General features: G+C 39.1%; 1 protein-coding gene across 4 annotated transcripts in view; it reads right to left on the reverse strand.

Moving 5' to 3' along the window:
• Window positions 1-19,194, reverse strand: part of ACMSD (aminocarboxymuconate semialdehyde decarboxylase) — a 102,748-nt gene that overhangs the window by 41,102 nt on the left and 42,452 nt on the right. For 3 of the 4 annotated variants that reach the window (XM_046019853.1, XM_046019851.1, XM_046019852.1), the window contains exons 5-8: window positions 18,775-19,011; window positions 13,055-13,148; window positions 9,970-10,065; window positions 8,624-8,796 (exon numbers count right to left, since the gene is read on the reverse strand). In XM_046019853.1, the coding sequence (XP_045875809.1) occupies window positions 8,624-8,796; window positions 9,970-10,065; window positions 13,055-13,148; window positions 18,775-19,011 (600 nt within the window). Of the gene's footprint in view, window positions 1-7,959; window positions 7,990-8,623; window positions 8,797-9,969; window positions 10,066-13,054; window positions 13,149-18,774; window positions 19,012-19,194 lie in introns of those variants that run through there. The other variant, XM_046019854.1, reaches the window with a different exon arrangement.

Here is a 19,194-nt window from a genome sequence, read left to right on the forward strand (position 1 = left end):
AGCACAGCACAGTCACTGGACGCCTAACTTGCTTGTACCAACCCCAGCCCCATACACTCTGGAAGAACTGCCCTCCTCAGTCATGCTTGCCTTAGTACCGGCATCAAGGCCCCTTCTCCAGAAGGGAGCACAAACCCTAGTTCATACCACATCTTATGGCCAGAGAGTTTTGCAGGGCTTTCTTTCTTTCTTTTTAAGATTTATTTATTTTAGAGAGAATGAGAGTGTAAGCAGGGGGAAGGGCAAAGGGAGAGGGAAAAGGAGAGAAGCAGACTCCCTGCTGATGGGGAGCCTGACATGGGGCTTGATCCCAAGACCCTGAGATGATGACCTGAGCCAAAATCAAGAGTTGGATGCTCAGTGAACTGAGCCACTCAGGCACCCCTGCAGGGCCTCAGTTCTAGTGGAGGTACTGACAAGTTTCTTTTCATAGGCAGACCAGAGAACACCTAGCTAAAACTTGCCATATTCAGGTCAGGGACCAAACACTGCTCACACCTGGCAAGGAGAACCTTTGTAGAAGACTTGCCTGAAGGATAGAGCAGCCAGGACACAACAGTACAGTATACACAGCACACACCAGAGACACTCCCTGAAGTGCCAGGCCCTGGGCACTGCATGGCCTCTTTTTCATAAGACCATTACTTTCAGGAGCAGGAGATATAACTGGGTTTTCTAATACAGGGAAGAAGGTAGAGACTTAGACAAAATGCAAAGGCAGAGGAATTTATCCCAAATGAAAGAACAAGATAAGGCCATAGCCAGAGATCTAAGTGATCTTATATATATGTGTGTGTGTGTGTGTGTGTGTATGTATATATATATAGATAGATATATATATATAATCACTTAGATATCTATATATCTATATACATATAGATATTCTATATGTATTCTAAATCAAGAATGTTAATATATATATGCACATATATATCTAGGTATATATATATGCACATATATATCTAGGTATATGTGCATATATATATTAACATTCTTGATTTAGAATTTAAAGCAACAATCTTAAGGATACTCACTAGGCTTGAGAAAAGAATAGAAGACATTAGTGAGACCCTTTCCACAGAGATAAGAGAGTTAAAAAAGAATTAGAGATCAAGAGTGCAATAAATGAGATTAGAAACATGCTGGATGCAATGAACAGCCGGCTGAAAGAAGCAGCGCAACAAATTAATGATCTGGAAGACAAAGTAATGGAAAGCAATGAAGCTGAACAAAAGAAAAGAAGAAGAACTATGCAAAATGAGAATAGATTTAGGAAACTTAGGGACTTATTCAAATGTAATAACATTTATTTTATAGGAGTCCCAGAAGAAGAGAAAATGGGGCAGAAAAATTATTTGAAGAAATAGTAGCTGGAAACTTCCATATCCTGGGAAAGGAAAGAGACATCCAGATCCAGGAAGCTCAGAAAACTCCCATCAAAATCAACAAAAGGAGGCCAATACCAAGACATATTGTAATTAAATTTGCAAAATATAGTGATAAAGACAAAAATCTTAAAAGCAGCAAGACAAAAGGAGTCATTAACTTACATGGGAATACCCTTAAGGCTAGTTGGAGATTTTTCAAAAGAAACTTTGCAAGACAGAAGGGAATGGCATGATATGTTCAAAGTGCTGAATGGGAAAAATTCACAGCCAAGGATACTCTATCTAGCAAGCCTATCATTCAGAGTAGGAGAGATAAAATAGTTTCCCATAGAAACAAAAACTAAAAGATTTCTTGACCAAAAACCAACACTGCAAGAAATATTAAAGGGGACTCTTTGAGTGGAAAGGAGAGACCAACAGTAACAGTATAAAGGCAGGAAACATGGAAGCAGTAAAAATGAATATTTATGCAAAAATCAAAGAACTCACACACATGAAAAGTATATAAAATATAATAACATATACCTAAAATCAGGTGTAGAGAGGAGAAGAGAATGAGTTCAAACTTAAGCAACTATCAACTTAATGTCGACTGCTATTTGCTGAGGAGGTTATATACACACTAATGGTAACTGTATATTGAAACCACTAATAAGTATGGAAAGAAAAAACAGAAATCCAAATACATCACTGAAGAAAATCAGCAAGCCATGAAAGAAAGACAACAAAGGATCAGAGAAAATATTTAACAACCACCACAAAACACATAATAAAATGGCAATAAATACATAACTATCAAAATTACTCTGAATGTAAATGGACTAAATGCTCCAATCAAAACACATAGAGTGTCAGAATGAATAAAGAAACCAGACCCATCTATAAGCTGACTAAGACTCATTTTGGGCCTTAAGACATCTGCAGAACAAAAGTGAGGGGATGGAGAAACATTTATCATGCAAATGGATGTCAAAAGAAAGCCAAAGTAGTAATACTATGTCAGAGAAACTGGACTTCAAAATAAAGACTAACAGGAGACAAGGATGCTATAAGATAATACAGGGAACAATCCAACAGAGATATAACAGTTGTACATATTTATGCACCTAACATGGGACCACCCAAGTTATAAAAACTATTAATAACAAACATATAGGAACTAACTGATAATAACAATGATAATAGGGGATTTTAACATTCCATTTATATCATTGGACAGATCATTTAAACAGAAAATCAACAAGTAAACAATGGCTTTGAATGACACACTGGATCAGATGAACTTATATGTTCAGAGTATTCCATCCTAAAATAGTGGAACACACATTCTTTTCAAGTGCACATGGAACATTCTCTGAAGTAGATCACATACTAGGTCACAAATTAGACCTCAACAAATACAAAAAGACTGAAGTCATACTGTGCACCTTTTCTGACTTTAATGCCATGAAGCAAGAGGTCAGCCCTGAGAAGAAATCTGGAAAGATCATGAATACACGGAGGTTAAATAACATGCTACTAACAATGAATGGGCCAAAGAGGAAATAAAAAAAGTTAAAAAAAAAATACAGGGTCGCCTGGGTGGCTCAGTTGTTGAGCGTCTGCCTTCGGCTCAGGTGTGAGCCCGGCATCCTGGGATCGAGCCCTACATCAGGCTCCCTGCTTGGTGGGAAGCCTGCTTCACCCTTGCCTACTCCCCCTGTTTGTGTTTCCTCTCTTGCTATGTCTCTCTCTGTCAAATAAGTAAATGAAATCTTTTAAAAATATATCATTAAAATAAAATACACAGAAACAAATGAATGAAAATACAACAGTCCAAAACCTTTGGGATGTAACAAAAACTGTCCTAAGAGAGAAGTATATAGCAATACAGGCCTACCTCAAGAAGCAAGAAAAATCTCAAATAAACTACTTGACCTTACACATAGAAGGGCTAGAAAAGGAACAATAAATGAAGCCTAAAGCCAGTAGAAGGAAGGAAATAATAAAGATTAGAGCAGAAATAAATGAAATAGAAACCTAAAAAACAGATCAGTGAAACCAGGAGCTGGTTCTTTGAAAAAAAAAATCAATAAAATTGATAACCCCCAACCAGACTTATTAAAAAGAACAGAGAAAGGACTGAAATAAATTAAATCACAAATGAGAGGGGAAATAACAATCAATACCACAGAAATACATATAATTATAAGAATTTATGAAAAACTATTTGCCAACAAATTGGACAACCTAGAAGATAGGGATAAATTCCTAGAAACGTAAAACCTACCAAAACTGAAGCAGAAAGGAATAGAAAACTTGAACAAACTGATAACCAGCAAAAATATTGAATCAATAATCAAAAAATTCCCCCCAAAAATGAAAGTCCAGAGCCAGATGGCTTCACAGGTAAATTCTACCAAACATCTAAAGAAGAGTTAATACCTATTCTTCTCAAACTATTCCAAAAAATAGAAAAGGAAGGAACACTTCAAAATTCATTTTATGAAGCCAACAGTATCCTGATACCAAAACCAGAAAAGGAGACCACTGAAAAAGAGAACTACAAATGAATATCCCTGATGAACATGGTGGCACAAATTCTCAATGAAATACTAGCAAACTAAATCCAACAACATATAAAAAAAAATCATTCACCATGATCAAATCAGATTTATTCCTGGCATGCAAATGTGGGTCAATATTCACAAATCAGTCAGTGTGATACAGCACATGAATAAGAGGAAGGATAAGAATTGTATGATCCTTTCAATAGCTGTAGAAAAAGCATTTGACAAAGTACAACATCCATTCATGATAAAAACCCTCACTCAACAAAGTAGATTTAGAGGAAACATACTTCAACATAATAAAGGCCATATATGAAAAACCCACAGCTAACATCATCCTCATTGCAGAAAAACTGAGAGCTTTTCCTTTATTATTAGAAACAAGACAGGGATGTCTACTTTCACCACAGTTATTATCTAGTACTATCACTAGTACTAGAAGTCCTAGTCACAGCAATTAGACAACACAAAGAAATAAAAGGCATCCAAATCAGCAAGGGAGAAGTAAAACTTTCAATTTTTGAAGATGATATGATACTGTATATAGAGAACCTGGGAGACCACCAAAAAATTTCTAGAACTGATACACAAATTCAGTAAAGTCACAGGTTACAAAATCAGTGTATAGAAATCTGTTGGGTTTCTATGCAATAATAATGAAGCAGCAGAAAGAGAAATTAAGGAATCAATCTCCTTTATAATTGTACCCCAAACAATAAGATACCTAGGAATAGACCTAACCAAAAAGGTGAAAGATGGGTACTCTGAGAACTATAGAACAATGATGAAAGAAACTGAAGATGACACAACAGTGTCTTTCCACTTTTGTGGATTGGAAGAACAAGTATTATTAAAATGTTTATACTTCCCAAAGCAATCAACACATTTAATGCAACCTCTATCAAATTACCAATAGCATTTTCCACAGAACCAGAACGAACAATCCTAAGATTTGTATGGAACCACAAAAGATCCTGAATCGCTAAAGCCACCTTGAAAAAGAGAAGCAAAGCTGGAGGCATCACAATTTCTGGACTTTAAGGTACATTGCAAAGGTGTAGTTATCAGAACAGTATGGTATTGGCATAAAAGTAGACACATAGATCGACGGAACAGAATAGAAAAACCCAGAAATGAACTTACAACTATATGGCCGATTAAAAAGTAAGAAAGAATATCCAGTGTGAAAAAGACAGTCTTCCACAAACAGTGTTGGGAAAACTGGACAGCAAGATGCAAAAGAATGAAACTGGACCACTTTCAGCCATACATACATAAACCTAAAATGGATTAAAGATCTAAATGTGAGACCTGAAACCACATAAATCCTAGAGAACACAGGTAGTAACTTCTTTGATACTGGCTGTAGAAACTTTTAAATTAAATTGAACTAAATTAAATTAATTTCTTAAAGTAGGTTCTATGCCCAATGTGGGGCTTGAACTCATGACCCCAAGATCAAGAGTCACATGCTTTATCAACTGAGTCAGCCAGGTGCCCTCACCCTCCATAGCAACTTTTTTCTAGATATGTCTCCTGAGGCAAGGGAAAGGAAAGAAAAATAAACTGCTGGGACTATATCAAAATATAAACTTCTAAAAAAAAATAAAAGTTTCTTCTGCACAGTGAAGGAAACAGTCAACAAAACTAAAAAATGGGCAGAGAAACAATGAACACTGTTATGCTGTAAATAAACAAATAAAAAAAATTTCAACTTAAAAAAAAAATGGGCAGAGGACATGATTAGACATTTTTCCAAAGAAGACATCCAGATGGCCAACAGACACATGAAAAAATACTTAATATCACTGATCATCAGGGAAATTAAAATCAAAACTACAATGAGATATCAACTCATACCTGTCAGAGATTTGGTAATTTTTTTTAAAAAATATTTTTATTTATTTGACAGAGAGAAATCACAACTAGGCAGAGAGGCAGGCAGAGAGAGAGGAGGAAGCAGGCTCCCTGTGGAGAAGAGAGCCTGATGTGGGGCTCGATCCCAGGACCCTGGGATCATGACCTGAGCCAAAGGCAGAGGCTTTAACCCACTGAGCCACCCAGGCGCCCCAGAGATTTGGTAATTTAAGTCCTCCATTTAGCTCAGTGTTTTAGAAATAGTAGGGGCTCAATAAATAGTTTTGGTATAAATATATATTTTTTTCTCTAAATGTTTATTATTCTATTTATTTTTCTCTGTATATTCTTTGAATTTATTTACTCCTAAGGTATTATATAAATTTTTATTTATCAAAGTAATGCCTATACATAGTTAAATAATCAAATATCACTAAAATGTCTTTCTCATTAAAAACAATCCTGTGCCTATGTTCCTTCGACTCAGCCACTTTCACCATTTTAACCTGCATCTTCTGATAATGACCTTTATTGTTCTACATAATTACCTTACTCCTATTCTTGATTTATTAGCTTTAGAGAGCATTTACTGACTTCTCATTATGGTCTTTGAGAATTTCTTTGGTACCCCAACTTCTCTCCTCCATTTTCCCAATTGAATTAGAATTTTCATTTAAACTAGTACTTAGTATTTACACTATTATGACTATAAATATTGTTCACTGCTGAGTCAAGTAATGTACAATGATTATCTGCCCTCATATGGGTGCTTTTTTTCTTGGAGTTAATTATTTCCTTTTTTTTTTCATTTGCTTAATTTTCTATGTACATACTGCTTATTTGTTCCTAATAGCATCGATGCATCTGTTGAATTTGAATGCCTGGTAGTCATTCTTTCAAACTCACAAACCCATGAAATAAGACACTAGTTCCATTTTTTCCCTCCAGAAGACCTCCTTTTTATAGCTCTAATGATTCTCTCTTGTCTGAGCGTCATGCTGGGACTTTCCTCAGCCATTTTAGTTTGGGGGTTGTTTTTGAGAGAATTTGTTAATGTGGCTATAACAAGAATGAAGAAGCATTAATATTTTAGAGAGAATCCAAACTATTAATATATGTATTACTTCTGCTTCCTGGATTCACCAGACAGTGAGGTCACAAAAAATGAGGTTGCATTTGCTTTTGATGCCCAAATTATAATAGCTCATGCCTTCATATTTTGAATGCAAATTCTGAGCACCACTAACTTTGCAAAGTGCCCTCTCAGTGTTTCTGAGGGTTTCTAAAAGGGGGGTGCTCACAGGAGTTCACTAACTAGTCCATCTACTAGTTACCACAAAGCATTTGCCATGTTCTTCCTCTTTTGCTCTGCATCCCTGGCAATATGTATTTCCCTGAATTCTGTTTGATGCTGGTAGTATCCCTCACTGCTAATGGTAGGTACCCTCATAAGATGGGTGTTCTATTTGCCAGGGGTATTATCTCCTGATTTTACCATTTCTAAGAATACCAGGGGTACTAGGTTTGATGGAAGGTCATCAGAATGACTCTTATCCCAATTCCATGCCACTTCCTCACATCCCCTACTCCATTGCTCAAAGTCCAGAACTCACAGTCTCTCTTCCAGTTTTTTCCTTTTTGTGATTTCCTCCCCATCACCCCAGTGTCCAAACCAATAATCATCAACATTCACAACCCACTGCTAAGCACCCAGTTTTGCAGGAACCACATAAAAGCTAGAAGACCCAGAAGCACCGCTCAACTATATAATTTATTACCAAACAAGAATGTTTAACATTTATATTCTAGTGGGTTTCTTAAGCCAGAAAAACAGTCAGCTTTAAAGTAAGATGAAGTCTCCATTCCGGAGATGGAGCAGTTCTTGTGGCTTTGCAATGACGGACTTCTTTTCTGCTCGACAAACTTTAAATGCTGTGGAGTCTACTCTCAGTCGAAGCACCACATTGCATATCTTTAAATATGTTCACATCTTAAAAGAAATCCTCAAGGTATTTTCTCCTTAGAAAATTTGGAAACCTTCTATAGATACTTGTAAATCATATGACGGCATTGAAATAGTATATATTTCAGACTTTTCAATGATTCAGACTGGACTTTGTCCTAAAAATGGTGTAACTTGTAGAGTCTGCATTTTCAAAAAATACTTAAAAGTAGAAATGTCACCAACAAGAGATCTACGAGCAGATGACAACAAAGGAAAGACTTGTGAAGTTTAAAGTAATACCATGTTGGTCTTTTTGGACTAAATGAGGGAATTGTTTTCAAAATGAAGGCCGTACCATATTATTCCAGAAAAAAACTTTCAGGTGGTATACAGACCCTTCATCATCTTCCCCTGCCTCCCTGTCAAGTGTCATTTCCTCCTTCTTTAATGTTCCAATTTTCATTTAGTGGATGAAGACAGTTGGGTTCATAATTTACCCAATTAGTAAGAGGTAGAGCCAAGATTTTAACACAGGTCAGTTTGATTTCAAAACTGGTATCTCTTTTCCTGCTTACCGTATTGCAACTTGTCATTTTGGGTGACTACAAAGATGACCTTAAGGAAAAGAGCTGACATAAGGGAATTACCTAGCCTTGTGGATTATCTGGGATCTCTCTGGGTGTTCTCTGATAATATACACTGTGTTGAAGGAGGCTCTGAAGAGGGATCTTTTGTACCAGCAAATCTAATCCTAAATCTCACGGTCTCTCTTCTTTCTTCTAATGCCCTTTCTTCCATCCCCTTTTTGGAGAGAGGCCATGTACCTGGTTGCTGATCCTACACTTTGCTCCCCAAATGCCATGCACATGGTAGACTCAACTTACCTTTCCTATGACATCTGTTAACAGCTTGAGTGCCAGAGGATCATGAACCAAGGAGTCGGTGTAAAAGGAACCAAGGTATTTCTTTGGGTTGGTTGGATTGTCTTGAGCACACAGATCTGGGCGCATGTTGAATCCATGGGAAATTCTTCCGACTGTGAAAGGGAAGGCGCCTCCTGCAAGTAAAACCCATTAGTGAGGGGCTAGTGTCAGTTGAAAAGGTTATTTTTCAATCCTCATGGTATATACAAAGAGGAGTTACTGCAGTCCAGTATTTACAAAGGATTTATTGTGTCCCAAATGCTGGGAGATGACAGAACTAATGATATGAACTCATCTATAAATTCATGTTTGAGGAATTTATCCTAAAGAAAGAATACATGTGTGTAAAGATATGTGGTCAAGGTTTTCAAATGTAGTGTGCTTATAAACAAAATACAGAGACAGCCTATGAGCTGGGAAATATCTACATAATGATGGCATATCGATAAAATGTATTGCCATGCATGCAACCATCAAAAGTAGCGGTCGTTGTGCTATGTGTGTGTGCCCAAGAGTCAGAAACTCAATTACCTGCAGGGACCAAGCAGGAGATGTAAATGAATAAGATAAGCCTATCTGTAAATAACAGAGAATGGTAGGGACTATCGCAAACTGGAGAGCTTATAGTCTGACTAGAGGGATTTAAACAAAAATAAAACAAAGCAAAATTAAACAAAAACTATGCCAACCAAACTAACCTTGTCCGCAAAAATGGAATTTGGTTCCCAACCATCATATACTTTATGACTAGAATGATGACTGCAGTCATGCAGGCATGACTGAATTATGGGGTCTCTCTAAAATTTTTATGTTGAAGCTCTAACCCCCAATCTAACTGTATTTGGAGACAGGGTAATTAAGGAGATAATTTAAGGTTAAATGAGATTATAAGGTGGAACTTTAATCTGATGGGAGAAAGGAGAGGGACAGTGAGATTTGGGATTAGATTTGCTTGTACAGGAGATCCTCCCCAGCCTTCAAGACAGAGTGTGTATCGCCAGAGACCAATTATATACACCAGGGAAATCCCAGATATTCCACATGGCTGGCTGATTCCCTTAGATCAGCTCCTGTTCCTTAGGATTATCTCTCTACCCATCCAAAATGACACACCATGTGCATAGTAAGAAAGTAAACTTCTACAATCCAGGAAGAGAGGAATCACCAGAAACTAATCCTGCAGGCACTTTGATCTTGCACTTCTGGCATCCAGAACTGTGTAAAAATAAAGTTCTGTTGTTTAAGCCACTGAATCTATGGTATTTTGTTATGGTAGATTGAGCTGAGTAACGCAGACAGTGCCTTACCTCCATGTGCAAAACACACTTTCAGTTTAGGAAATTTCTCAAACACTCCTCCCATGATCATGGAGCAAATGGCAGTGGTGGTCTCTGCTGGCATTCCTAGAAGAGGAAATAGTCACAGGGTGCAAGGCTTGTCATCTCAGGCAAGAAGAAGCTCTCTTGGTTGGGGGAATGGCAGTTTGCTGTGATTGTCAATGCTGAGAAATGTGAGGCCCCTCTGTCCCAGCTTGGCTTGGTTGTCTAGAAGCCATTACTTTGGCAAACAGACCATTAGAAGCTTCTTATTTGCCACTTAGATTCCTGTGAAGTCATCTAATGGACAAGAGAGTCAAGGAGCCAAAGGACCTAGCTTTTGTCCTGATTCTTCCACTTCGGTGTGGATATGATGGAGCAAGAAGAGTACAGTGAGTCTGGGTTGAAGCCTAACTCTTCTAATTTCTTGCTTCCTGTCCTTTGACAAATTATTTAATGTTCCTGAGCCTGTGCTTCTTCACCTGTAAAACGGGGATCCTGTTGCCCATCTTGCAAGACTATTGTGGAGCCTTGAAAATGATAACGTTGGAAAAGGTTCTAGCCAGAACTTCACATTGGAGGTGCTCAACAAATATTAGTTGCTTCCCTGTGCTTCAGCTGTAGAACGTGTTTGTTCTTGCCACTTAGTTCTCAATAAATATTAACTAAAATTATAATTCCTGACAAATCTTTGTTGCTTCTTAGAGATGAGGTAAAAAATAACTGAATTAAAATGAGTTGTTTTGGGAGGACTGGGCGGCTCAGTCAATTAAGCATCTGTCTTTGGCTCAGGTCATGATCCCAGGGTCCTGGGATCGAGTCCTGTATCAGGCTCCTTGCTCATTGAGGATTCTGCTTCTCTCTCTGCTTGCCACTCCCCCCTGCTTGTGCTCTCTTTCTCTCTGGCAAATAAATAAATAAAATCTTAAAAAAAAAAAAAGATGAGTTGTTTCAAGTGCCTTGTGCCCCTTGAAGAAGCATCTGTTCCATGCCTGGTGCCTTCACCTCCATAAAGTTAGTCTGGATTACATTTCCAGGCAACTGCTTTTCAGACTGTGATCAAGAAATCTGTGGGGGCTCCCCAGGTAAGCCTGTACCTTCAGGGGAAGACTTACTCTCTGACTGCCAAATGGGAATTTACCAGATGCTCATCCTTCCCCAAGCCTGTCATTGCTCTATGGAAAGAGATGGTCTGACTCCCTGGCCTTTTGGGAATTCTGGAAGAATGACAGATTCATATCTGTCTGGGAGTGGTTTGTGGGCAGAGCTTCCTGAAGGCAGGAGGATGGACAGCTTCACTTCCTTTTGGTCCTGTGATTCTGCTCTCCATTAATTATTTGGACCATAGTTACATAATCCATTCTCTATACAGGAACCAAAGTGGAATATTTACACTGTCAGTTGCATCATGTTCCTCCCTTACTGGGAGTCCTCCAATCGGTTGATGACTATTTTTGTGTCTAGAACAGAATTCCGAAATTAGCCTTTGTTTGTTTGTTTATAAACTGTGTCTCTGTTTGTCATCTCTTTCTTCTAACCAGAACATTGGCTTCAGGAAGGCAGAGGTTTTGTCCATGTCAATGTCCTCATTGTCTGGTACAGGGCCTGGCATGCTGGAAAGGATCAATATATACGTGTTGCATAAATGAATGATGAAATGTCTCTTTATGCACATGTTCTTCTGTTTTTCATGTGGGAAGTCGTAATACAAATAAGTTTGTGGGACTAGTCGAAGTGTTGTCTGAATTAGGATGGATTTTCTTTGGAGCTGGACAGCATTGGTGCCTTTTAGCTTGTCTCTTCCTGCTAATTGTTGCTGAAAAATTTGGTGGAGGATGGGTAGGAAGCTACCTTACTAAATACATTGGTCTCCAAAAACAATCAGAGAGCCACAAAATGCCAGAGCAGAAAGATAGTGCAGACCAGCTCTCCCATTTTACACATGAGAAATGGGCCTGAAAAGGTGAAGTGATTTGTCACAGGTTATACAGAGAACTAGAGCCTAGCTGGAACTGAAATTCAGTTTTCTTACTTCCAATATACTGCTCCATTAGTTCTTCATGTTGGTTACTTTGTCATTACTTGTACTAACTGAGCTGAGGAGAGAATGGAATAATGGCCTCCCTAAAGAAAATCCAAGGCTGTTCAACTGGGAAACCCACTACTGGATTTGTAGATGAGACACACTTTTTACCTGTGACCACAGAATTGCCACCTGTCTCCATTTCCTGTTATCAGGGGTAATAAGGAGATTGGATAGGCCAAGCAGAGGTCTTTCCTCTTATCCTCTCCTTTACCTTCATGTGGAATCATGAATGAATAGAGCAGGAACAAAAAGTAGCAGAAAGGAACAGATAACAGAAAAATTGAAAGCCTGGGTCATCTACAATCTGGGGTGGTGGGAGTTGACCTTCTACTTGTTAACTCCAGCGTTCTCATTTAAGAGCTGATACTCTTTTTCTTTTTTTTTTTTTTTTAAGATTTTATTTTTTATTTGACAGAGAGAGAGAGAGAGAGGGAGAGAACGCCCAAGCAGGGGGAGTGGCAGCAGAAGGAGAGGAGAAGCAGTCTCCTCCTCGATGAGCAGAGAGCCCGATGTGGGTCACAGTGCCAGGACTCTGGGATCATGAACTGAACTGAAGGCAGACACTTAGTTGACTAAGCCAACCAGGTGCCCAAGAGCTTGTTGGCTCTTTAAAAAATTCTATTACGCAGGCATGGTAACTTATTTTTGGAGCTTTTTTGGGAGTCTGTGTAGTGAGGTAACTTTGGAGTCGGACAGATTTGTGTAAATTCCATTTTCACTTATTAACTGTGTTACTTGGACAACTTATCTAACCACTCAGAGACTCGGTTTCTTCCCTACAAAACGGTTATTATAATGTCATCCTCATAGAGTTTTATGTGGATATGTATATATTTAAGTAATATATATATAGCATTTATCCAAGAGCTCAGTAACTCACAATCCTGTTAATTATTCATACTTTCTCTTTTTGACATAGTAGGGTTCCAGAAATAATTGGAAAAAACCAAAGGCTTGATCCTCTTTTTTAGACACCAAGCTGATACAAACCTACAAGCCAAGGGAGCCAGTATTTGGCCATCCGTCCATCCATCTGCATGTCCCAGGGGTGCACAAATAGGGAACAGTTCAGCTTTTCAGCCACCTTTAAAGAACCAATGTGAGAGAGAGGGAGAAAGAAGGACTGTTATTTGGATGAACCAGCAAATATAGGATACTATTTTAGGGAGACTTTTTCTCTGGGTCCATATTGATCTGAATAAATAAGCTAAAATATTTTTGAAATTTTTTCTTAAATCTATATAAAAGAAGCATTGAGAAATTCTGCTCCTGCTTAGAAAATAAGAAGTCCTCTTAGGAGTATTGTGCCTCCATCAGAAAGGATGAATACCCAACTTTTGTAGCAACATGGACGGGACTGGAAGAGATTATGCTGAGCGAAATAAGTCAAGCAGAGAGAGTCAAGTATCATATGGTCTCACTTATTTGTGGAGCATAACAAAGAACATGGAGGACATGGGGAGATGGAGAGGAGAAGGGAGTTGAGGGAAACTGGAAGGGGAGATGAACCATGAGAGACTATGTACTCTGAAAAACAACCAGAGGGTTTTGAAGGGGTGGGGGGTGGGAGGTTGGGGAACCAGGTGGTGGGTAATAGGGAGGGCACGTACTGCATGGAGCACTGGGTGTGGTACAAAAACAATGAATACTGTTATGCTGAAAATAAATAAATAAATAATAAAAAAAGAAGGCCTCTTAGAATTAACAAGGAGTTGGTGGATTTACCATGGAGGTCAATGAATTTAATATATTTTTGGCAAAACAAGTCACAGGAAACATCTAGCATTCAAGTGTTGTAGTTGAGAGCAAAATGCTCAAGGACTGATCCCATGCCTCAAATGCAGGGGAAGTTTCCTCTGCTGGTTCCTACTTGATCCATTCTTTCAGGAGGACTGTTCAGATTGTACACTTAGAGTCAGGGCTAGAGTGTTCCCTTGTTTCTCCCACTTGGAAACCTGAGGATGTGAAAGTGAAGAAGTGATAGGTGGAGGCCAGAGGCCCATGACTGGACTGGAGTAAGCTGGCCTGACCCACGCCATTGGTCACACAGAGGCCAACACTGGCTGGGAGTTTCTGGGGGTCTACAGGTACTCACAAAGCCTCAGGAGCTCAGCTGAGTCCCTGAACAGTCTGTTGCGAATGAGATGACTTTAGGAAGTCAAGAGCTCTCAGTTCCTCAGCCCCGCAGGTACTGCGATGAATGTCATGGGCAAACCTATTCCAGGTCCTTCTGGGAACTGGAAATCCTATCTGGATGAAATGACTTTTATTCAACAAAATATTTAATTTGAATGCCCATTGAGGGCATTGAGTATGAGTGCTTAACAAGTTTCAAAACCGATTTTCCTTAAGTCATTTCTTCCTCATTCCTTCTTCCTTCTTCCTTAACTCATTCCTTAACTCATTTCCTTATTCAACAAAATATTTAATTAAAATGCCCATTGAGGGCATTGAGTATGAGTGCTTAACAAGATTCAAAACCGATTTTCCTTAACTCATTTCTTACCTAAATATATTGAGGTGCTGGAGTGATTCTTCCTACCTTTACATACAAATATGTGGGCTAAATAGGGTGATGCAATATGAGTTCTGGACATAAGCATTTTTATTTATTTTTAGTTTTAAACTTTTTTTTTTTTTAAAGAAGAGAGAGAGGTGCGTTGGTTGGCAGAGTAGGGGAGCAGTGGAGAGGGTGGAGGAAGGCAGAAGGAGAAAGACAATTGAGCCCAATGCAGGACTTGATCTCACAACCCTAAGATCATGACCTGAGCCAAAATCAAGACCCCGATGCTTAACTGACTGAGGCATCCAGCTGTCCCAGGACATACGCATTTTAAAAATGGAGGTGCAATTATTGGAGAACAAGAGATTCTGGAAGTGGCAGACAAAGGGTAGATTGGAGAATGGACTTCTAATTTCATCAGGTTCTGGGGACAGAAGGGAGAGGAGGTAATTAGTTTCTGGTAATGGATGCAGGCAGGGTTAACTTCTTAGGATGGGTTGAGGTTGACAAAGGCACAAAATCATGGTATCTCAGTGGGATTTGACTCCTTATTAGGATAAAATGTTATTCTATGAACCTGTGATGGTGCATTTCTCTTCAGTTCAAATTAGTAAATACTCTTGATCCCTTCTGTATGTTGAGAACACAAAAAGAAGTCACCTAAACCCTCAAAATTTTGACAACTCATATTAACAGAGAACTTACCATATGCCAAAGCTGTTATAAGAATTTTATAATTGTTGACTAGTTTAATCCTTTATAAGATGAGCACTTTTAAAAATTGAAATATAACCATAAGAGACTATGGACTCTGAAAGACAACCTGAGGGTTTTGAAGGGGCGGGGGTGGGAGGTTGGGGAACCAGGTGGTGGGTAATAGGGAGGGCACGTATTGCATGGAGCACTGGGCGTTGTGCAAAAACAATGAATACTGTTACCCTGAACAAATAAATTAATTAATTAAAAAAATTGAAATATAGTTGACACACAATGTTCCATTACTTTCAGGTGTACAGCATGGTGATTTGACAACTCTACCTTATGCTGTGCTTACACAAAGGAAGCTGCCATCTGTCACCATACAGCACTATTACAGTATTGATTTTATTCCCTATGCAGGACTGTTCATCTTTGTGACTTACGTATTTCATCTTGAAGCCAAGTATCCCCCCCACTCTGCTTTACCCATTTTGCCCATCCCCTTGGCAGCCACTGGTTTGCTTTCTGTGTCCATTGGGTCTATCACTGTTTTTGTTTATTTTTCTTTTTGATCCCACATATAAGTGAAATCATATGGTATTTATTTGTCTCTGACTTGTTTCACTTAGTGTAATACTTTCTGAGATGAGCATTTTTATTACTCTTATTTTACAGAGAAAGACACTAAGGCAGTTAGAGGCTAGGTGAATTACTCAGGTCTTGTGTCTGATACATGGTAGAGGCAGGCAGTCTGCCACTGCTAGTCTGTCTGCCTCATACTTGTAAAAAGGACATTTTGTGCCTGAAAACTGACCTGAGCATGTATGGTTGGGTTCACTCACTAACGAGGGAGGTCTAGGGAAGAAAGGAGATGGCTAGACACGTTTGAGGTCCAGGCTCACTTGAAATGACAAAGCCAACTTGGTTCATGGTAACTCCTGTCATTTGTTTTAGCCAATGACTTGTGTCATTGTTTTAGCCATGTTATTGATGCAAGCTAGAGACTAGTGAGGGTGTCAAGTCTTGCTAGTCGAATGAATGTGCTGCCAGCCCCAGGATATCACAAATCTGCTGGGGTCAGGATGCTTTCCTGAATTCCCTTAGAGATCAGCAGCCCCCAAAACAGCCTATTTAGAATGAGTGATTGGTTGAGCGAGTTATACAAATGAAAATATCCATTTGGACCACAACTGACTGCTCTTGCTTTTTGAGCTCCTTAGTAATTCATAAACCCAATCCCAGTGAATAATAAAATGATTTGCCCCTGAAGGCTTGCTCACATTGTGCTGAAACAACTTGGATGCACAAGTAAATAAATCCTCTTTCAAAGCCCATTAAAGTTTCTAGAAAACATTCACTGCCTCAGCTCAGTCCCTGCAACCAATAAGCTTCAGGGAGTTCAATATTTAGAGGAACATTATTAAGTCTTTCAGGTTATTGGGAGGAAATTTAACAGGTAACACCCCAACTGGTGGGTGGTGTCCATAGATATAAACATGGAAACATTGTTTTTAAAGATTCTATTTATTTATTTGAGAGAGAGTGAGCATGAGCATGAGCACAAAAGGGGAGAGGAAGAAGCAGACTCCCTGCTGAGCTGGCAGCCTGATGTGGGACTCAATCCTGGGATGCCAGGATCATGACCTGAGCCAAAGGCAGTTGCTTAACCAACTGAGCCACCCAGGTGCCCAACATGGAAACTTTTTGCATATAGGCAGAGCTCAATAAACACAAATAAATGATTTGTGGTTATAGTCCTGGGCAGTACACCAACATCTATTTATTTATTATTTTAAAAATTGTTATTTTTTTTCTTTTAAGATTTTATTTATTTATTTGACGGGGGAAAGAGATCACAAGTAGGCAGAGAGGCAGGCAGAGAGAGAAGGGGAAGCAGGCTCCCCGCCAAGCCGAGAGCCCAATACTGGGCTCGAGCCCACGACCCTGAGATCATGACCTGAGCCGAAGGCCAAGGCTTAACCCACTGAGCCACCCAGGTGTTCCTAAAATTATTTATAAAGATTTTGTTTAATTACTTGTCAGTGAGAGAGAGAGAAAGCACAAGCAGGTGGAAACGCAGGCAGAGGGAGAAGCAGTCTCCCCTCTAAACAGAGAGCCTGATGTGGGACTTGATCCTAGGATCCCGGGATCATGATCTGAAGGCAGACGCTTAACTGACTAAGCCACCCAGGCATCCCCACCAACATCTATTTAATTCACTATTGAAGATTTTGCATTTAGAATGAAAATAATAGAAAGCAATACTATTATCATTCTAGGAATAAAGAAATAAAAAATGCAATTGAATGTAGAATTATGCATCTTGATTCCTGATATGAAGAAAAGCATGCTTAGTTACAGAAAGAACAGAAGGGCAGAGGAGGATTGGTAGAGAGGACCAAGGGACTGTGGACACTTAATTTGGATACTTGGGAGATGAAAATGGCACTGAATTTCTGAAAATATACTTTATAATGCAATATTTCAAATGTAGAAAGTTGTAAACAATGGTACCATGAGCGTCCATATACTCAGCAGCTAGTTTCACCAAATATTTTAATGGCATTGTTTTTGTTACATGTTTTAATTATACATTTTCAAAATATATTGCATAAAAAGTATATTAATTGAGGACTGGTTAAATAAAACATATCCATATATTGGAATATTGGGCAGTTATTTAAAATTCATGCATTAAGAGAATTTTCATTTAGATTAGAAATTCTTCATTAGGATATGAAATCACATGTATAATAGAATTCAGATTTCATTAAAATATAGGTATATGCAGAAACATGCAAACAAAATGAATATGTAATAACAGTGATTATCTTTGGGTAGTGGGATTATGAGTTATTTTTCTTTTCCTTTTTATGCTTTTCTGTATTTTCCAGAATTTCTTCAAAATCCTTTCATAATTTTTTAAAAAAGATTTTATTTATTCATCTGAGAGAGATAACAAGAGAGAGGATGAGCTGGGGGAGAAGCAGATGGAGAGAGAGAGGGAAAGGCAGACTCCCCGCTTAAGCCTGATGGGGGACTGGATTCCAGGACTCTAGGATCATGCCCTGAGCTAAAGGCAGGTGTTTAACTGACTGAGCCACTCAGGTACCTGGAAAAAAACTTCATGATTTTTAAAGATAAGTATTTTTTTTCTAAAGCAAAATAAATAATTTTTTTTTTTGCATGTCACTAATATGGCATTTTGTACTATCGCTGTGATGAGGGTAATATTTCAATGTCCAAATGAAAGGGTAGAAAGAGAGCATGAGAGATTTCCTGGCTAACTCTGGGCTGGCCTGTGAAGCATTTCCACCTGTCTCTCTTCTAGTGGTATGGCCCACACCTTTTGGAGAACTCTTTCCATATTTCCTGCTATATGCAGCATGTCATCAGGCATTTTTCTTTCCCCCTGCCAGGGAGGTGACATATTCCTATTCTGCCCTCCAGCACCCAGCACCATGCCTGGCCCCGCCGCATGCTAGCTGAGGGATCCCCGAGTACTCACGGCATAGACAGGGAAGAGTTCCGGCGCGTTCAAGTCCCACTCGTTGATGTGGGAGCCGATCTGGACCCCGGGAAAGCCCAGCTCCTTCACGCAGCGCTCCATCTCCTTAACAGCAAGCTCGGGGGCCTGCATGGGCAATGTGCCCAGGCCCACAAACCTCCTGGGGTGGTTCGCAACAGTGGCAGCCAAGTCATTGTTTAAAAGCTGGCACAGATCTAGAGTGTCCTGAGGTTTGGCCTGGTGGAGACAGGTAAGGGAAGATCACATCATTCATAACCTACTTCTTTAGAGAGTTACTCTAACAACACCTCCTGGGCTGAATCATTTGTCACTATCCATTGCTTTTACTCCTCAGCAAGCTGGGGCACAGATCGAAATGGCCCCTGGCTGCAGGAGACGGAAAGCCAATCACTGCAAAAG

The sequence above is a fragment of the Meles meles genome, chromosome 9, assembly GCF_922984935.1.
Source record: "Meles meles chromosome 9, mMelMel3.1 paternal haplotype, whole genome shotgun sequence".
In the NCBI taxonomy this organism is placed as follows: Eukaryota; Metazoa; Chordata; class Mammalia; order Carnivora; family Mustelidae; genus Meles; species Meles meles.